The sequence below is a fragment of the Ursus arctos genome, unplaced genomic scaffold, assembly GCF_023065955.2.
Source record: "Ursus arctos isolate Adak ecotype North America unplaced genomic scaffold, UrsArc2.0 scaffold_24, whole genome shotgun sequence".
Lineage (NCBI taxonomy): Eukaryota > Metazoa > Chordata > Mammalia > Carnivora > Ursidae > Ursus > Ursus arctos.
The window spans coordinates 43,430,401-43,448,514 of NW_026622919.1; the positions used below are offsets into that span (position 1 = coordinate 43,430,401).

Below are 18,114 nucleotides of genomic sequence, written 5' to 3' on the forward strand. Positions count from 1 at the left end.
GCAGGTAACGAACAGGGGTCTGGGACTGCTAAGTGCTGCACCACAATCCACTGCAATTGTAATGGGAAATGTCAGTTTCTGTACCTGGTAGTGGGAATAGAGGCACTGAACTACAAGCCCTTCATCCTCGCTTTGTTCCTGAAGCAAGAAATTTCCATCCTGTTTTGGCTCCTCCGTGCAGACCCACAGCTGCCCAGGGCTGGCAGCACTGGTGCTGCTGACATTAAGAAAGACGGTCGAAGTAGGCGCAAAGGTTTCAGGGTCAGGCGAGGGAAGGAATGGGGATGGGGTGGGTAGTCAGGAATTTAATAATTCCACCAGCCATTCACATCTCAGGGCTCCTAAGACCACCGGAAAGATTTTGAAGGTTCAGTCTTTACCTTGTAAGAGGACTCAGCACTACAAGACAGGAGAATTTCAAAAATAACAAAGATAACACCACCACATTCCCTTCCTTCCTTCTTCCTAGCAGGTCCCTGGAGCATAACCAATTCTGCCAAGCATTTCAGGGAGCCTGAAGGAGAAGATAACAGGATTCTCAACACCCTCTCAAGAGTCTACCCTCTTTTGGGAAAAGTCATCAGTTGGATAACATCCTCAGCCTTGGCTTCATACAAGCCCCGGGGAAGCAACAGAGCTAGAGCAGCGGCTCTCAATAACAATGGATCCCACCAGAGGCTCAGGGGAAGAAGACACTTTAATTAAATAGTTACAGCAACACTCCAAGCCAGCCCCAGACTCCGATGAATACAGAGCAGTCAGGGGCTACAAAACCTGCAGAGACCAAGGTCCAGCCACGAGGCCTTAGGTGAGTCCTAGGTACACCATGAGGAGGAGGGCCTGCAGCAGAGGAAAACCTAGAATGGGCGAGGATACAGGGGATTGAGAGACGTGGGAGAAAAGGGCAGGATGTTCAAAAACATCTCTTCTCCACCAGATCCTGTTCTTAGAGGTCCATGTTCTAAAGCGAACAACTTGAAATTCTTGGCCGGCTTAAAACAACTTCCTGCCCCTCCCTACGAACATCAACAAAACAATACACAAACCACCTTCCCCGGCATTAGGCCGGCGATTCTGCACTTCGTTTGTTTACGATCTCCCCCTGCTGTCCAACAGAGGATTAAGGAAAGCAGTCCTTTTAGTCCAAGGCTCTTTGTTTTCCCAGGGACCTGCTCTAAGTGGACGGAGAGCAGAAGTCGGGATTTCTTGCTCTCACTCTCAGATCCGACGATTAGCAGCAAATCCTTGCATCGTGACCTGCACTAAGTTGGTGATTAGCTTTGTTCTTCGTTAAAGAGCAAGCATGGGAACAGGCTATATCACTGCACTAAAGGATCTTACCTAAACCCGATTTCGGATTTTGGGAGGTCACAACGGGATCAGGCTGACCCCGTGATGTATGTGCGGATCAAAAGAACAAGATTTCTATTCTAGAGCTGAGAGAAGAATGCCTTGTTATGTCTTTAACTTCAAACAGCCCAATACTGCTGCCTCTGCCAGAAGCCAACCAAGACACCTGCATGGGGCGCCCAAACACGAACGAGCTCGGCGGCCTGAGTTTGGAGGGAGCGCGGGGCTTGGGCCTAAAACAGCCCCCTCGACATTGGCTCGGGAGAACTGGGAAGGGTCTCTGAACTAGAATCAGCCTTGCAGGCCTGGTCCCTTCTGTACCCCAGATTCTCAGCCCCGAAAGGGTTGGAGATGGTGATCCCACCCCGAACAGGCCGGGTCGCCCGCAGCCGCCTTCCTCACCTTAGCGTCTTGACTCTCGGTTCAGTCGGCTTCCGTGGGTTCACGGCCGCCATGGTCCCCACGCCGCGGTCCAGCCGGCTCGCGCCTCCCCGCCCCAGCCGCTCCTGGCCCGATCCACCTCCCTCCGGCAGCAGGTCCCGGCTAGCTTACTCTCGCCCGATTGTTTTCCTTCCGGATTCTGACTCTCCACCTCGGCTTCCGTAAGAGGCGGGGCTTGAGGGCACGGAGGGCCCTGGGTGGTGCGGCCGGGGGGGAAGAGGCGGGACCCTCCAACGAGCGCGAAACGGTGAAAGGCTGGGAGGAAAGAGGCTTAGGGGAGCCGGGACGTAAGAGAGGCGCGTCTCCGTGTCAGCCGAATCCGACGCAACACTGCCCCGCCCCGCGGCGCATCTGTCATTCCCGCGGCTCCCAGGGTGCCCCGCGCGAGGCCGGCCGGGAGGGGCAGCGTTCCGGCGGAAGCCGCCGCCCGGCCCGCACGTGCATCCGAGACCGGCCCGCACAACCAATTGTCGGAGATGAGGTCTCTGACCTTTGCGCTGTGCCCCTCCCCCTCCCCAACGTCCACAGGTCTGAAGGGCGAAGGGTGAGGGTGGGGTGGCAGTGCAGCCACTGTCCAGCCTGTGAGGTCTCTTTGCCCCTCATCTACAGGTAATCGCTCTCTTGTTGGTCACAGAGCTCTTCCGTCCTTAGTTCTCCACTTCCACTTTCAAGTGTCTTCGCTTTTCACACTCGTTAGGTTACCTGTTACACATTAGACGTTGGGGGTGCCTGGGCTCTTAGAAAATTAGCCACCAAAGAATGAAAAATAAATCACTGCCTCTATTTGATGCATAGAAATGAAAAGTTTTGCCAAAGATTAAGATTCTCTTCAAATAAGTGGTCCTTAATCTTTTTGGGGGGTGGGGAGGGCGGTGCATGGGATTCCTTTGGGGATCTGACGAGAGCCATGGCTCTCCCCAGAAAAATGCACACACGATTTTACAAACAAGTTTTATGAGGTCCACAGACCTGGAAGCCAGGTTAAGAACTCCTACTTTAAATAAATGTTTTGCCTGGTAGGATAGTAAAAAAGAGGGAGATGTGAAGAGGAGGGAAACAAAGGAAGAGGAGATTCTGCCAGTAGAAAATGGCCGAATTACTTGCAGATATGTAATGTCTGCGTAAGTAAAATGACAAGGGGATGTTTTAATTTACAGAAATCGACTTGCAAAAAATTTTGGACTATCTTGTTTTTCCTAATCCTGGTAAAATGGAGGATAGCAGCAAGAGTTTGAGGATATCTAAGTTGTAAAATGGACGTAAGGACATCGCCAATAAGCTGGACTCCAGAAAGCTCTGTCTAGGATTTTATTAGACTGCTTTTCCCCCCAATATACCTGTTTTGGAAGATTGAGACAAAAAGGCACAAACTCACATTAAATAAACAAGGTAATCTAATCCGTTCTACAAAGTGTATTTTGTAAAAGAAGTAGCACTAGGAACCAACCAAAATAAGTCAGGGAGTCCCAGCAGGGACTGTAAGAGAACTTGGGGGGATATACACATGCCCACAATACTGACCCTGTCCCTGACCTCTCTCTGTGAGAAGGCCAGAGCCCAGCACCGCCCCCGTACAGAGGCACTGCTGCTTCAAACCGAGACTCCGACCCCGGAAATGTGACGGAAGCAGCTGGTCTGAAGGGGCACGGCACATCGTCAGGTACTACCCTGGGGCTGAGCCTTTCATCTTAAACCCCTCTGAGTGCTAGTCAGTGCTGGTCCGGAGGCGGGCGGGAAGGTAAGAGGGGTACTTAAAAGCCAACACTGTTGCCCAGCAGCACCCCTATCCACGGGGGTACAATAGACCAGGGACACCCCTCCTTATGTTTCTGTGGGCTAGAGCCCCCGATCCAGCTGACCTCAGGAAATTCTAGCTCAGCTCATGAGGATGCTTGCAAACTGGGGCAACAGGTGGAGATGGGAGGAGCCAGAGAAAAGCCAGGTAAAGAGCAAGGCCCACCAGAGTTGGAAGGGTATGTGTGGATCTCAGAGAAGAGCTGAGGCAAGGAGACTAATAATCTGATGACCCGCAAACCACATACTGTCTGCTTAGAACATCATGGTTCCTTTCTCTCAGGATAACCCACATCTGGATTTAGCTGATGAATGAAGGGAAAACTTTAAGCACAAATATAATTATAGCTAATACAGAGCTTATAGGAAAACATTTACATTTTTCTCCAGTAGGAATGCTTCACTTTCCCAAATAGATGCTACCAGCAGTTGGGAATCCTAAAAACCAACTGAACTGCCCCAGATCCATTACTGTAGATCCCACAAGGTGAGGAGCCTGAAAGGAAGGTGTAACAGGACATTTCCTGGTCCCAAATAGGCCTCAATGAAGGTGAGAGATAACCACACTGAGGGGTCTGAGTCTGTCCACTGTTGCCCCAAGAGGGTCACAGGGAAGCAGCCATCAGGACGTCACAGGTGCAATCCTGTGAAACACTCCCTTATTGCACTTAGAAATCAGTAAGGCGAAACAAACTGACGACGACGTAAGGATAAATGGTCCCATCCTACTTCTCGCTCCCCCAGCACAGATTTGGTCTCTTAATCAGCCACTGCACCCAGACTAGCATGGGCTTGGATCATAACACACTCGGCTAACATACTTCACGGGCCTTGGGAAATGTCAGGTGACACCACAGCTATCTCAGACTCTCCCGCTGGGAAGGCATACTTGGGTTCCGCCAAGTTGTATACAACCACGGAGCGCTTGGCAGCTTCTACCTCCCCTGGAGTCTGGACGTTTTCACCGGCCTCCCTTTGGTAGAGTTCTATACTACGAGCACTACTTGCTTTTTGCTTTTGATTGTCCAGGACAGAACTCAGCATGGGGGCGGGATGAGCTGAGTTCCTGATCCCCAAATTCCTTTCCAGCAACTGGAGACAAGAGGGAACATGTTCTGCTGGGGAAAAGCTTTTTGCATGCTCGTTTTTGTGCAGCATGGAAAGATCAGGACCCTCGTGTCCTGACCAGCCTCAGAGACAGAGGACAGGAATCTAACAAAGCACAGAGAAAAGAGGATTATTGCTGAGTGGCAGCACCAGCCCAAAAGGGAAGAGGAGCGTGGACATACAGAGCTCCGCGGGGGTGGGGGCGGGGGTGGGGGTGGGACAGACTAATTAGTACATATGGGGCTGACTCAATTCTAAGGGCCACACTGGACAGGTCCCTCCACGTGGAGAACTGACCCGGACATATTGCGGGCACTGCAAGGTTCAGACGGAGTGAGCAACAGGAGGGCCAAGAGGCCACAGGTGTCTCTAAGACCAGTGACCAGAGATGCGATCCTGGGGCAGGGGTTATCTGTATTTGTTACATTTTTAAAACAGAGACTGGATGGGCCCTGGTTACTTCCTTGGTGCCTACAGCACGTTAACAATGGGTTACTGAGAGCAGAGATCAGAGTTATGAAGCCACACTGCTGTTCTGTGGAACTGGAGGAAAAAACTGTATTTCTAACTCATCTCTCCCCAGGTGAGCACTCAAAATTGCAAAGATCTGCCCAGGAAGCAAAATACCTCAGTTTCTCCCCAGGTTGAAAACAAATGAACTTAAATCATTTAAATCACCACATCACAAAAGGCAGCTATTTTGAAAGACTAAAAATGTCACTTGGAAATAAAGGGGGGGTTGTGTGGGGGGGAACACACAGAAATGGGCTGAGAACAAAATGGTTGGAGAGGGAGGAGCTGTAAATACAGCAACCTACACACCATATATCTCAGAGGAGCAGGCTCCCGCACACACGGGCTTCATAATACCAGACGGTCTATTTGTTCACAATATTAAAGGGCATCTAGAATTAGCTACAGTAAGGGATCGAAAGTTGCCTGAAGAATGGGCACAGAAAGGCTGCGTCCGAAGATGGCCTGTCACTCAGGAGGGTGGAGCTGCTGGGCCTTCCTGTTGACCACTGTCTTGCAAAACTAGAAGAGAAATATAATTATTAAGGAAGCAACAGAGGAAAATGGAAACACACTGTAAATCATTGATGGCGGAATTTCAAAAGGAGGAAAGATGCCAGCTGGGGGTCCGGGGAGGAAACCAATGTCCAAGCAGCTGGCACTGCATCAATCCACTTAGTCCCACTATTTTATCTCCCTGAAGTTCTCACGCACCATGGGCAGGGAGTGCGAGCCGAGGTTTGCATTACTACTGGTGAGATGCCAGGCCTCCTCAGCTCCTTAGTGTTAGAGGACAATCAGATTTTACTTGATAAAATAATTTTCTCTCAGAGCCTGATGGGAAGCAGGGCCAGGTTTTTAATTCCATGACCAAGCCCACCGAGAGCTGCTGGAATATCAGCAAGTCTGGAGGTGTGCAGGGTACTGGGAGCTAAGGGAAGGACGGGGCTTGGGAACGAGTGGCAGCATGAAACGGGGACATCTCATCCTGCTCCTAGGACGCTCCACGCATCTGAAAGAGGCTGCCTCTGATGAGGACAGCTACTTAGTATGGATCAGAGGCTTTAAGGAGGAAGGAAATGAAGCACCAGACAAACGACAAACCGCAGGAAAAGCTGGCCAGCAGATTTTCCAAGGGCGGGGCAGGGAATGCGTGCAGGTGGGGGCCAGGAACTAGCTCTGGCACTGGGGGGTACAGGGAGCACCCCTGAATGCCGGCTTCAACTTGAAATAGCTCTAGTTACGAAAGGAAGAGGAATTAGTTGCAGATAAGCTTCAGTTCTTGTGTCTACCCCTCCAACCCAGCCCCACTTCTCACTACTGGGTGGGTCCATGTGTCTGTCTGGGCAGTTCATTATAAAATCACATGTCCCTGAGATGGTCTAATAGTCGCCTCTTTCAATGGAAGCCTGAGAGCTGTTTAGCATGGCAGTTATCATTATTAACAGAGGCCAGGACGAGGAATGAAGCAAGTTTCCTGACTCCATAGGTGGGCTGCTGAGGCCCTGAGGACCTAAACTGATTTTCACGTCAATGAGACGCAAAGGGAGAGATTCAGTACATACAGTGCAGAAGGGGGAAGGGTGCCTTTAGTCATCCGCGGTCATTCCTTTCACTGGGTCCTTTTGTCTCATCTGGAACAGAAAAACACAGGAAAAACTGAAGGCTCTTGCTGCTGATGGAACTCCAACACAAATACATTCCACCTTCTCTTTAGTCCTGCCAGTGAAGAGGGTGGAGCATTTTTTGTGCACAAAGCAAATCAGAAGATTCTGCATACGTACAGCCAAAGCCATACCATTTATAGCTCCATGTCACTGGTCCCACGGTCCATGATTTCTGTTCCTCTCCCTGCACCCCAGTGCTGGGGTGCAGCTCTTAAGGTCCTCTCTTCATTCATTCATTCATTCATTCATTCAACAAATATCTATGAAGCAACTCTTTTGTGCTAGGAGCTGCACAAAACGGCTCCAGGTCTGAGGATTCGGCAATGAACCAAAACAGACCAAGTCTCTCCTTCTGGTGCTTACATTCGGGGGCAAAGTAGGGGAGAATGAACAAACCAATATACTTTGGGGGGGGGCTGCTGGGATGGAGAATGACTGTGAAGAAGTGGGCTGTGGAAGGCCTCTATGGTATGTGACGTGAGTAGGGACCCGAAGGAAGTGAGGGGCAAGTCCTGTGGCTCCCTGGAGGGGGTATGTGGGGGTCGTCCAGGCAGAGGGAACAGCAATTCCCTTTCCTGGGCTCTGCTGAGGGCTCCACGCAGTCAGTCAGGTAGGCAGAGTGTGGCACAAGGCAGGGGTTGAAAGTGCAGGGGGGGTAGGTCTCAGCAGAAGTGCAAGGCTGCTGGAAAGCAGGATGGGGTCTTCTCCGGAAGCCCTGAGTAGCCCCTGTCAACTGCATCTTCCAAGCAGAAGTGGACACAACTTCTTGTGGGGATAGCGTGGAGGTGATCTCTCTCAAATCCTTTCCAACTTGAGTTCCATTCTATTTGCAGATACCTATAGCACATGTGTATTTTAACTTCCCATTAGATACTTCCTCACTATCCATGAGCTTTCTGCTTGACTTTCATTCTTTTTTCATTCAACAAATTTGGAACACCTCAGAGAATGACCCGTGGAATCAGACTCCCTGGATTGTATTCTGGCGCCATGACCAACTGTGACTCTGAGCAAGTGACTTCACTGCACTCTAAGCCTCAGTCTCCGTCATAAGAAAATAGAGATAACAGAAGTACCCACATCATGTGGTTGTTGAAAATTAAACAAAGATATCCGCGGTGAGTACCTAGCATGGAGTACGCACTCAGGCCACGTTATCTGTGTTATTTTTTTTTTTTTTTAAAGATTTTATTTATTTATTTGACAGAGAGAGACAGCCAGCGAGAGAGGGAACACAAGCAGGGGGAGTGGGAGAGGAAGAAGCAGGCTCCCAGCGGAGGAGCCCGATGTGGGGCTCGATCCCAGAGCACCGGGATCACGCCCTGAGCCGAAGGCAGACGCCCAACGACTGCGCCACCCAGGCGCCCCTATCTGTGTTATTTCTGCAGCATCCTGCCCTGAAGGGGATGCGTGTGTCCACAAGCTCTGAAGAACTTGGACTTCTATGCTACGTTCCTCCTCAGAGTTCTGTTTTATTCGCTAAAACTTTAATACTGCCGCATTTTGCAGAGATTCTACCTCAGAAGAAGTAGTTCTCCACTAGGAAATATTTTCAAAATACCCTCCCCACTACATTTCAAACTCCTGTTCATTGTTCACACTCCCTGCTTCCCCCCAACTATGATACTCAGTGAGTCCATGGGGAACCTGGGCATGGTAAAAAAAAAAAAATTCTCCTGCTCCTCCCCGGAGTTCTGATATTCACTCCTTCTTGACAACTTTTACCAGAATCACATCAAATGTCTTAGGTTGGTCTTTTAGGCCTGAGTTCCCTACTTGAGCAAAACAATCGCCTGGGCTACTTGTGGATTTTTGGAACCCAGGCCTGCCAAGTCAGAACCTACAGGAGACAGGACAGTAAGTGAGTCATAAAATCAGTCTTACAAGCCTCACTCTTCATCATCCCGGCAAAGACCCGCCGTGCCCAACAGGAGGTCTAGCTGCCAAGTTGACATGTGCTCATTCCTAACTCCACCTGCACGACTGCTCTAAACTCGCTCTCAGGAAGGGGGTCCTTTTTTTAAGGTTTTTTTTTTTTTTTTTTTTTTAAATTCATTTAAGTAATCTCTATCCCCAACGTGGGGCTCGAACTCACAACCCTGAGATTAAGAGTCGCACGCTCCTCCAACTGAGCCAGCCAGGCACCCCATGAATGGTAGAGTTTTGATGTTTATTGCTCCTCTAACCTCAGTTATCTGTCATTTAATGTCTGTTAATATATCACTTTCTAAGAGTTTAACAAATTCAAGATTTTCCAACATGATAGGAATCTGTTAAGGATAAAGGCACTATCATATTTTAATTTAATTAATTTATTTTATTTTTATTTCTTTTTTTAAAGATTTTATTTGTAAGTAATCTCTACACCCAACATGGGGTTCAGACTCACAACCCCAAGACCAAGAGTCACACACTCCACTGACTGAGGCAGCCAGGCACCCCTGGACTGTCGTATTTTTAGAAAGACAGAGAGTTTACCTTGTAGTGTTAGGCTGGAATTGGAAGTATCTGTGTGAACATAATATGTAAGACAGAGGGAGAAATAGCTATGGACGTCAAAGTTCCCCAGCTCTGTCCTATGAGGCGGCCTGGGGGCAGCAACACCCCAATCATCATGAGCACACCTAACCCCCTTCACTGAAAGGAACCAGGGCTCCTTAGGGATATGACTGGTCCCAGGGCTGTGTCACGGAAGGAAAATGGCGAGCCTGTGATACCTCAGTGTGCCTCGGGTGGACAGAGATAGCCCTACCAGTAACTGGACAGAGAGACAGCCGGAGTACAGTGAAAGGACACCGGGTCTGGGACAGTGTGGCCTGAAACACACAAACTGGGTCTGATGACGCAGAATCACTGGACAAACTCAAACCAAAAGACGTTCTACCAAATGACTCGCCTATCGCCTCCAAGCGTCAAGGTCACGGACGACCAGGAAAACTGAGCAACTGCACCAGACTGAGAGACACTAGAAAGGTGCAGTGTGTGGCCCTCGGGCTCTATCCTCTGCTTCCAAGGAATGGGGTCTCTGGGTCAAGGGGCATACAGGAGTGCTTTGTATTCTTGCTGTTTCTGTAAGTTGGAAACTCTTTTGAAATAATGTTTCTTTTAAGAATTGAAGTACAGCTGACTTACGATATTATGTTAGTTTCGGTGTACAATATAGTGATTCGACAATTAGAAACGTTAGGAAATGCTCGCCACATAAGGGTAGTTGCATTCGGTGACCATACAAAGTTATCACACTGCTGTGGTAGCGCTGTTCTGTGCTGTACTTCTCATCCTGTCACGGACTCACTTTATAACAGGAAGTGTGTACATTGTAATCCCCTTCACCTATTTTCCCCCTCTCCTCTGGGAACCACCAGTTTGTCCTCTGTATTTATGAGTCCACTTCTGCTTCTCGTTTGTTTGTTCATTTGTTTTGTTTTTTAGATTCCACATGTAAGTGAGATTATATGGTATTTGTCTTTTTCTGTCTGACTTTTCACTTAGTATCATGCCCTTTAGGGTCCATCCATACTGTCACAATGCAAGATTTCATTCCTTTTATGGCTGATATTCCATCCATTCTATTTACACACACACACACACATACACACAACACATACACACATACACACACACACCCCCAAATCTTCTCTATCCATTAATCTATCGAAAGATACTTAGGTTGTTTCTGTATCTCGGCTCAAAATAATTTTTTTTAATTTTTTAATTTATTTTTTTAAAGGATTTTATTTATTTATTTGACAGAGAGAAAGAGGGAGAGAGTGAGCACAAGCAGGGGGAGAGAGAGGGGGAGCCCGATGTGGGGCTTGATCCCAGGACCCTGGGATCATGACCCGAGCCGAAAGCAGACGCTTAATGGACTGAGCCACTCAGGCGCCCCAAAATAATTTCCTTTTAAACACAGAAATGTGCTCATTAAATGTTTGCTCACTAATGACCATATAAGTTTTCAATTTCAGAGAAGCTCAGATTTAATATAGGGGAGCAAAGCTCCTTGGGCCTCAACCAGATCCATGTATACCCTAAGAGTTTATTGCCTTGCTTTAATTTACTAATGCAAAGCCAGGTCCTGTTTTCCTACTGCTTAAGATGCAACTTCCTATCAGGGAACATGACAGCTTCCCCTACTCTCAGAGACAAGGTCACCTCAGAGGGTGCCGCTGAAATAAAAATACATTATTTCATTCTTATAATGAAATGCTCTAAGAATGCTTTTTTCCTGTTTCCTGGGGCCTATGTGACACTGTGAGATTTTATCTGATGTTTGTTCCTCAGATCAAGCTACTGCAGGCTATGTATACACATATAGTCAAGGAATATGAAAACAGAAACTCCAATCTTGTTTTGTTTGTTTTTAACTGATCTTCTCTAGGGAATAAGGCCAGGGATTGGAAGAAAGGGACTTTAATTCATCTATTCATTTTATTTATTTACATGGACTTCCATTTTTTATTTTTCCAGCTTTTTTTAAAGATTTAATTTTATTTAAGATTTTATTACTTTTTAAAAAGAAATCTCTAAAATCTTAAATAAACAAATAAATAAATAAAATCTCTATACCCGACATGGAACTCGAACTCACAACCCTGAGATCAAGAGTTGCATGCTCTACTAAATAAGCCAGCCAGATGCCCCTATTTTTCTATAGCTTTTGAAAACTGTTTTTACTATTAAGTATGATATATTCCTTTGATTACAAAAAAACAAAACACCACAAAACAAAAAACTAGTAAAAGTATCGATGTCAGTATCCTGGTTGTGATACTGTGGTATATAGTTTTGCTACATGTTGCCATTGAGAGAAATGGATCTCTGTGTATTATTTCTTAAAACTGCATATGAATCTTACAATCATTTCAAAATAAAAAGTTCAATAAAATAAAGCTAGTAAAAAAAAATCAGTTTAAGACACTGAAAAGCATGGGGCGCCTGGGTGGCTCAGTCATTAAGCGTCTGCCTTTGGCTCAGGGCGTGATCCCGGGGTCCTGGGATCGAGTCCTGCATTGGGCTCCCTGCTCCACTGGCAGCCTGCTTCTTCCTCTCCCACTCCCCCTGCTTGTGTTCCCTCTCTCGCTGGCTGTCTCTTCTCTCTGTCAAACAAATAAATAAAATCTTAAAAAAAAAAAAAAAAAGACACTGAAAAGCAACCACAGACCAAGCATTCCTGAAGGAACAGATACGAGGCACATGCAGAATTGTTTTTAGAAGCCCTTTAGAAAGCCCGTTGGAAAACAAATTTGGTAATAAATGGTAAGAGTCTTAAATTCTCTAATTCCATTTGTAGGAATTTATTCTAAGGAAATAATCGTAATCCAAATCCAAATAATAATCCAAAACACTGAGTGCACAAAAATTTCCATCATGGCATTATTTGTAGCAGTGAGAACCTGGAAGCATGAAGGAAAATCAGCACAGGGCAGTGACAGACTACGGAGCAATACGCATGCGGCAGTCAGGACCACCTATGGGAAGAGAGTTCTTCAGTGGGAAACTTTGTATTTGTTATAATGTTATATATTTGTTACGATGTTCAGAGAAAAAAGTAGGAAACACATTTGGCCCACGCAATATGATGGTAACTAAGTAAAAGTGTGTAGGAAGACTTAAAATGTGTTAAGGGTTGTCTTTAAAGATTTTATTTATTTTGAGAGAGAGAGAGCACGCACGCACGTGCCAGCGAGTTGGGGGGAGGAGCAGAGGGAAGGGGAGAGAATCTCAAGCGACTCTATGATGGGCGAGGAGCAAGGCTCGATCCCATGACCTTGAGATCATGACCTGAGCCGAAACCAAGATTTGGATGCTCAACCGACTGAGCCACCCAGACACCTAGAGGTTGTCTTTAAGTAGAGTACAAGTGATTTCTTTCTGCTTTTCACTATTTCCAAAAGAATGTTGAATGTTTATACATTACCTTAATATTGAAAAACGAGACTATACCTAAAAAGAAAATAAAGCTACTTCCGTGTTTCAAGATGCTGGGGTCTGCCCTGGGGTCAATCACTGTTGGGCAGATGAGAGAGAAGTAAGAATCCACGGAACATCATCTTCCTCCACATACAGGGATCCTTCAGCCTCAAGATACTGAGCTAGCTCTGCCCTCTGCACCTGCTACCGGCACTGAGTTTCTCTATCAGCTTAACTGTCCGAACTTCTATCTACCCCATTCACAAACTGGAAACTTCGGGGTATAATGTCCTGCCAGGCATTTCACTGCACAGGGACACTTATAAGTCTCTGGGTAACCAGTTCAGAGTTTAAGACTTAAAATCTAGAAATGATGGTGATCCATCATCCATCCATCTGTCCGAAAGCCGCAGGATGGAACAAGAGACCTCTACATCAAAACTGAGGAGATGAGAAAGGACAGGCACATTCACATGTAAGCATGTGGACAGGAGACTGACTATGAGGCTCAGAGACGGTCCCCAAGGTGGGCCAGCAGAGCAAGGGGGTCACGCAGCCTCTCGGCATCATCACGAAGGGATGGGCTATGGAGGGACCAGAGGAATCATGGAGCCAACAGGGACTTAGAAGGCAGCCCCACAAGGGAAGACTGGGAAAGAAAATGCTGCAGAATCTTAATCATGCACTCTGACACACAGGATCTCTGCTGGTTTTAAGCAAATGTTCTACAGGCCAGTAAATCAGAAAACAAGTTTTCTTAAAAATTTTTAAATGACTTCTCTTCTTCCAGGTTCATTATCTAGAGTTAGTGGCCAAAGGCCCAGGCGGTACCTGTTCACTGAACTAGAAGGTATCCTCAACTTCTTTGAGCCTCAGTTTCTCTTATCTATAAAATGAAAATAATACTATAGCACAGGCTGACATGATGATTTGATGACATAATTCAAGGAAAATGCTGACCACACACGACAGGCATACAGTACGACCTCAATAAAATATTAGCTTCTTTTTTTTTTTAAGATTTTTTTTTTAAACTTATTTATTCGACAGAGAGAGACAGCCAGTGAGAGAGGGAACACAAGCAGGGGGAGTGGGAGAGGAAGAAGCAGGCTCATAGAGGAAGAGCCTGATGTAGGGCTCGATCCCATAACGCCGGGATCACGCCCTGAGTCGAAGGCAGACGCTCAACCGCTGTGCCACCCAGGCGCCCCCAATAAAATATTAGCTTCTATTTGTAGTAAAAATATTTTTATTAATACCATGTTCAAGAGATAGTGAGTTCCCCAATATAGGAGGTGATCAAGTGCAGGCCGGTGGGGAAGCTGCAGAGAGGACTCAAGCACTGGTGAGGTAATTGGACTAAGTCACCTTTAAGGTGCTTTCTTCCAATTTTGAGTCTGTATGAGTCTGTTTCTTCAGAGAGCAAGAGCAAGGGAGGGGGAGAAAAAGAGAGGGCAGGAGGGGAGGGGAAAGAGGAAAGGAGGGAGGGAGACAAAGAGACGCTGCTCTCCTACAGGCACATGTTTCCTGACATTTTTCTTTTTAGGGCAAAGGACTAATCTCTTGATCCTCTGTTTCTCAAATCCTTGAGCCTCATCCAAGAATGGTGAGTCCACCCTCCCACAGGGACTAGAGTTACAGTAGTGGAGGCTGTGGCCTTATAGTGACCTCTCATAATTCACAAAAAAATCTACCCACACTAGGCTACTAAGCATTAATCAAAGAATATGGGTCATAATTCCTATTGCAAATCTACAGTTAATCATGGCAGATTGTAAACATGCATTTATTCCAATTCCTGCCCCAAACCGTACTATGATGCGACTGAAGGAATAGCAAAAGATCTAAAACCACGAAGGCAACAAGACCAGCAGATAAGAAATTGTAGCAACATTCTGGAAGACGAAATACGGATGGATGAGTAGTTACTAATTCGCAGAGCAGCAGATCTGACACCCGAGTGCCTGTGAGGAGGGGAGCTAAGAAGGACACGCCTATTTGTGCTGCGGGTTCTCCAAAGGCTCAGGATCTGGAAGCACCACGTACCTTAGAGGGTGGGAGTGCAGGTGGGGCTGAAAACAGGTGACTTATTTGTAAGTGAGAAAAAAACCCAGTTTGCTTCTGGTATGCCCTGGTGTTCCCTCCCTGAATTCTCAAAGGAAATAAAGAACATACAGGGGGCCGAAAAACGTTGAAAACCAAACACAAAAACAAAAAGCCATAGCTTTAGAAAGGGAGATAATGCACAAAGAAAAATAGAAAAAAGGGGCGCCTGGGTGGCAAAGCGGTTAAACGTCTGCCTTCGGCTCAGGGCGTGATCCCGGCGTTATGGGATCGAGCCCCACATCAGGCTCCTCCGCTATGAGCCTGCTTCTTCCTCTCCCACTCCCCCTGCTTGTGTTCCCTCTCTCACTGGCTGTCTCTATCTCTGTCGAATAAATAAATAAAAAATCTTAAAAAAAAAAAAAAAAGCTAGGTCTAAAAAAAACAAAAAAGAAAAACAGAAAAAAGTACTTAAGAAAAAGAACACAGCATAAGAAGTGCTTTAAAATGTTTTTAAGGGGCGCCTGGGTGGCTCAGTTGGTTAAGCGTCTGCCTTTGGCTCAGGTCATGATCCTGGGGTCCCAGGCCCAGGTCGGGCTCCACACTTGGCGGGGAGCCTGGTTCTCCCTCTCCCTCTGCCCTTTCCCCCACTTGTGCTCTCTGTTTTAAATAAATAAATAAATAAATAAATAAATAAATAAATAAATAAATAAAATCTTAAAAAAAAACAGAAAGAAAACAAAATTATTAACTAAAAAATATAAATAAATAAAAAATTTTAAATTCAACAGATGAGAGAGAAGTTAACACTGGAAACTACCTCCCAGAAAGCAGACACTAAAAAGGGACAGAAAATGTACGAAAATCAGGTCAATTCATGAGGTCTGACTTCTAACTTCTAATAAAAATTCCAGAAAAAGAACAAAGAAAACAGAGGGGAGAAAACTGTGATACAAAGAGAAATTACAATATAAAAACATTTTCTACAACTGAGAAGACCTTGGGGCACCTGGGTTGCTCAGTTGGTTGAGTGGCTGGCTCTGGATTTCGGCTCAGGTCATGATCTCAGGGTCCTGAGATCGAGCTCCGAGTTGGGCTCTGTGCTCAGCACGCAGAGTCTGTTTGTCCCTCTCCCTCTGCTCCCCCCCCCACCCCACTCGTGCTCTCTCTCCCTCTCCCATAAATAAAATCTTAAAAAAAAAAAAAAAAAAAGAACTGAGGGGCTCTTTAGATCTTTAGTTTTTAGAACTGAGAGGGAGCAAAATCAATAAGGATGGACTGACTCACCTGCATTATACAGTGTGCATCACACACCAACCAGACCAGACCGTCCATGTAACGTAACGGCAGAGGTACACAAAACTAAGCTAACAAAAGGGAGGGAAGCAACTACTAACTTCTTATATTATTTTTTTTTCAAGTTTTTATTTAAATTCCAGTTAACAGGGGCACCCGGGTGGCTCAGTCAGTTAAGCATCTGCCTTCAGCTCAGGTCATGATCTCAGGGTCCTGGGATCGAGCCCCACGTCAGGCTCCCTGCTCAGCGGGGAGTCTGCTTCTCCCTCTCCCTCTGCCCCTCCCCCCCCCGCTTGTGCTCGCTCTCAAATAAATAAAATCTCAGTACATAAATAAATAAAAACTAAATTTCAGTTAACATACAGTGTAATATTAGTTTTAGGCTAACTTCTTAAAAAAAAAAACACAACAGTTCCTTCAAGAAAGGAACAAATATCAGGAGCAGACTAAAGTGCTCAGTTGGGGAGAAGAATGAGAAAGTTGTCATAATAACAACCCTGAATAATGAATTAACCCCAAATTGTGGTACTGGAGGAAAGAAAAGACAGTTTGAGTGGTAGGTGGGGTAGAGGAGTTAAACCTTTCATAGGAAAAGATGATCATTAATATCTAAAGTTGAGAAATGAAGAATTAAGCGCCTAAGTATATTCTTTGGCAATATGGGGGTAATTAACAAAAGAAACAACCATAAGAACTGCAAGGGGCCGCTTCTGGGGTGCTGCACTCCAGGTCAGGGCAGAGGAGGACAGCTTCTTCCTTCTAAGCCTGGGATACTGTCTGAGTTTGTAAATTATAAAAATACTTCTAGAGGTAATGTTTTTGTTATGGTAATGACCGTCATGGTGGTTTCCCCAGGTGTATACTTACCTGAAATTCATCAAGATGGAGAGATTAAATATGTGCACAGGGCACCTGGGTGGTTCAGTCAGTTAAGTGTCCAACTCTTGGTTTCGGCTCAGGTCATGACCTCAGGGTAGTTAGATCCAGCACTGCATCGGGTTCCTCGCTGAGCATGGAGCCTGCTTAAGAGTCTCTCTTTCCCTCTCCTTCTGCCTAACCCCCACACTGCTCGTACACACACTCTCTCTTAAATAAGTGCAGCTTTTTTTTTTTAAAGATTTTATTTACTTATTAGAGAGAGAGAGAGAGAGAGAGAAAAAGAGCAGAGGAAGGGGCAGAGGGAGAGGGAGAAGCAGACTCCCCACTGAGTGCAGAGCCAGATGTGGTGCTCGATCCCAGGACCCTGAGATCATGACCTAAGCTGAAACCAAAATTCGGATACTTACCGACTGAGCTACCCAGGAGCCCCTATGCAGCTTTCTGTATGCCAGTATACCCCAATAAAGTGTTTTTTTTTAAATTAAGAAATGAAACTAAAAATTAAACTTTGATAACAATATTTTTAGGAGGGAAAAGAAAGCAAAAAGACAAGTAAGTCAGAGGTACAGTTAGCACACAAAGGTCCAGTTCAGTTGCTAATGGGGTCAAAAGATGTCCCCCAGTGACACAGACTTGGTTTTGCTTTCTCTTCCACTGCAAACTATTTACAATTCCAATTCTAAATTGGGTTTCCTGCATTTGCAGTTATCCTGGAGGATAGTGGTCTTCTGGGTTTTTGGCACAATTCTCTACAGAATGGAGAAACACACAGAGAGAGGTGGGGGACTAAAAAAGACCTCCCTAATGGTGAGGGCTCTCAAACTTTGGATCTGAGGGAGGCAGATCCAGTGGCTCCTCTGGAGAGCTCTTCCAGCTCCAGGAATTCAAATTCTGCCCAAAGAATGAAAGGCTGTCCATAAATGCTTCCTCGAACCTGAGTATACTTTCAGCTGGCTTTTGTCAGGCAGTGGGTGGCTGAGGCTCCAGGCTAAACCCCAACGTCTCCATACTCCTTTGTCTGGTAACTTTTTTTTTTCTTTTCTTCCTTTTTTTGCTCAGGACTTGGGTGACCAAAACACTGACGCCTCTCTCTTACATAGGCAGTCCCACC

At 46.2% G+C, this 18,114-nt stretch overlaps 2 protein-coding genes and 1 long non-coding RNA gene across 4 annotated transcripts in view; 1 reads left to right on the forward strand and 2 right to left on the reverse strand.

Moving 5' to 3' along the window:
• The window catches only part of INPP5K (inositol polyphosphate-5-phosphatase K), an 18,758-nt gene extending 16,633 nt beyond the window's left edge, over positions 1-2,125 (reverse strand). The window contains exon 1 of one of the 2 annotated variants that reach the window (XM_057318287.1): positions 1,753-2,125. In XM_057318287.1, coding sequence (XP_057174270.1) covers positions 1,753-1,805 — 53 coding nt within the window. In that variant the 5' untranslated portion in view covers positions 1,806-2,125. The remainder of the gene's footprint in view (positions 1-1,752) is intronic. The other variant, XM_026517826.4, reaches the window with a different exon arrangement.
• Positions 2,051-8,881, forward strand: LOC130544765 (uncharacterized). The gene is made up of 4 exons (XR_008961318.1): positions 2,051-2,400; positions 2,949-3,451; positions 7,818-7,990; positions 8,080-8,881. It is a non-coding gene; the product is annotated as an uncharacterized LOC130544765 (long non-coding RNA).
• PITPNA (phosphatidylinositol transfer protein alpha) overlaps positions 3,086-18,114 on the reverse strand; it is a 39,139-nt gene continuing 24,110 nt past the window's right edge. The window contains exons 11-12 of the mRNA XM_026517829.4: positions 6,771-6,839; positions 3,086-5,727 (exon numbers count right to left, since the gene is read on the reverse strand). Coding sequence (XP_026373614.1) covers positions 6,795-6,839 — 45 coding nt within the window. The 3' untranslated portion in view covers positions 3,086-5,727; positions 6,771-6,794. The remainder of the gene's footprint in view (positions 5,728-6,770; positions 6,840-18,114) is intronic.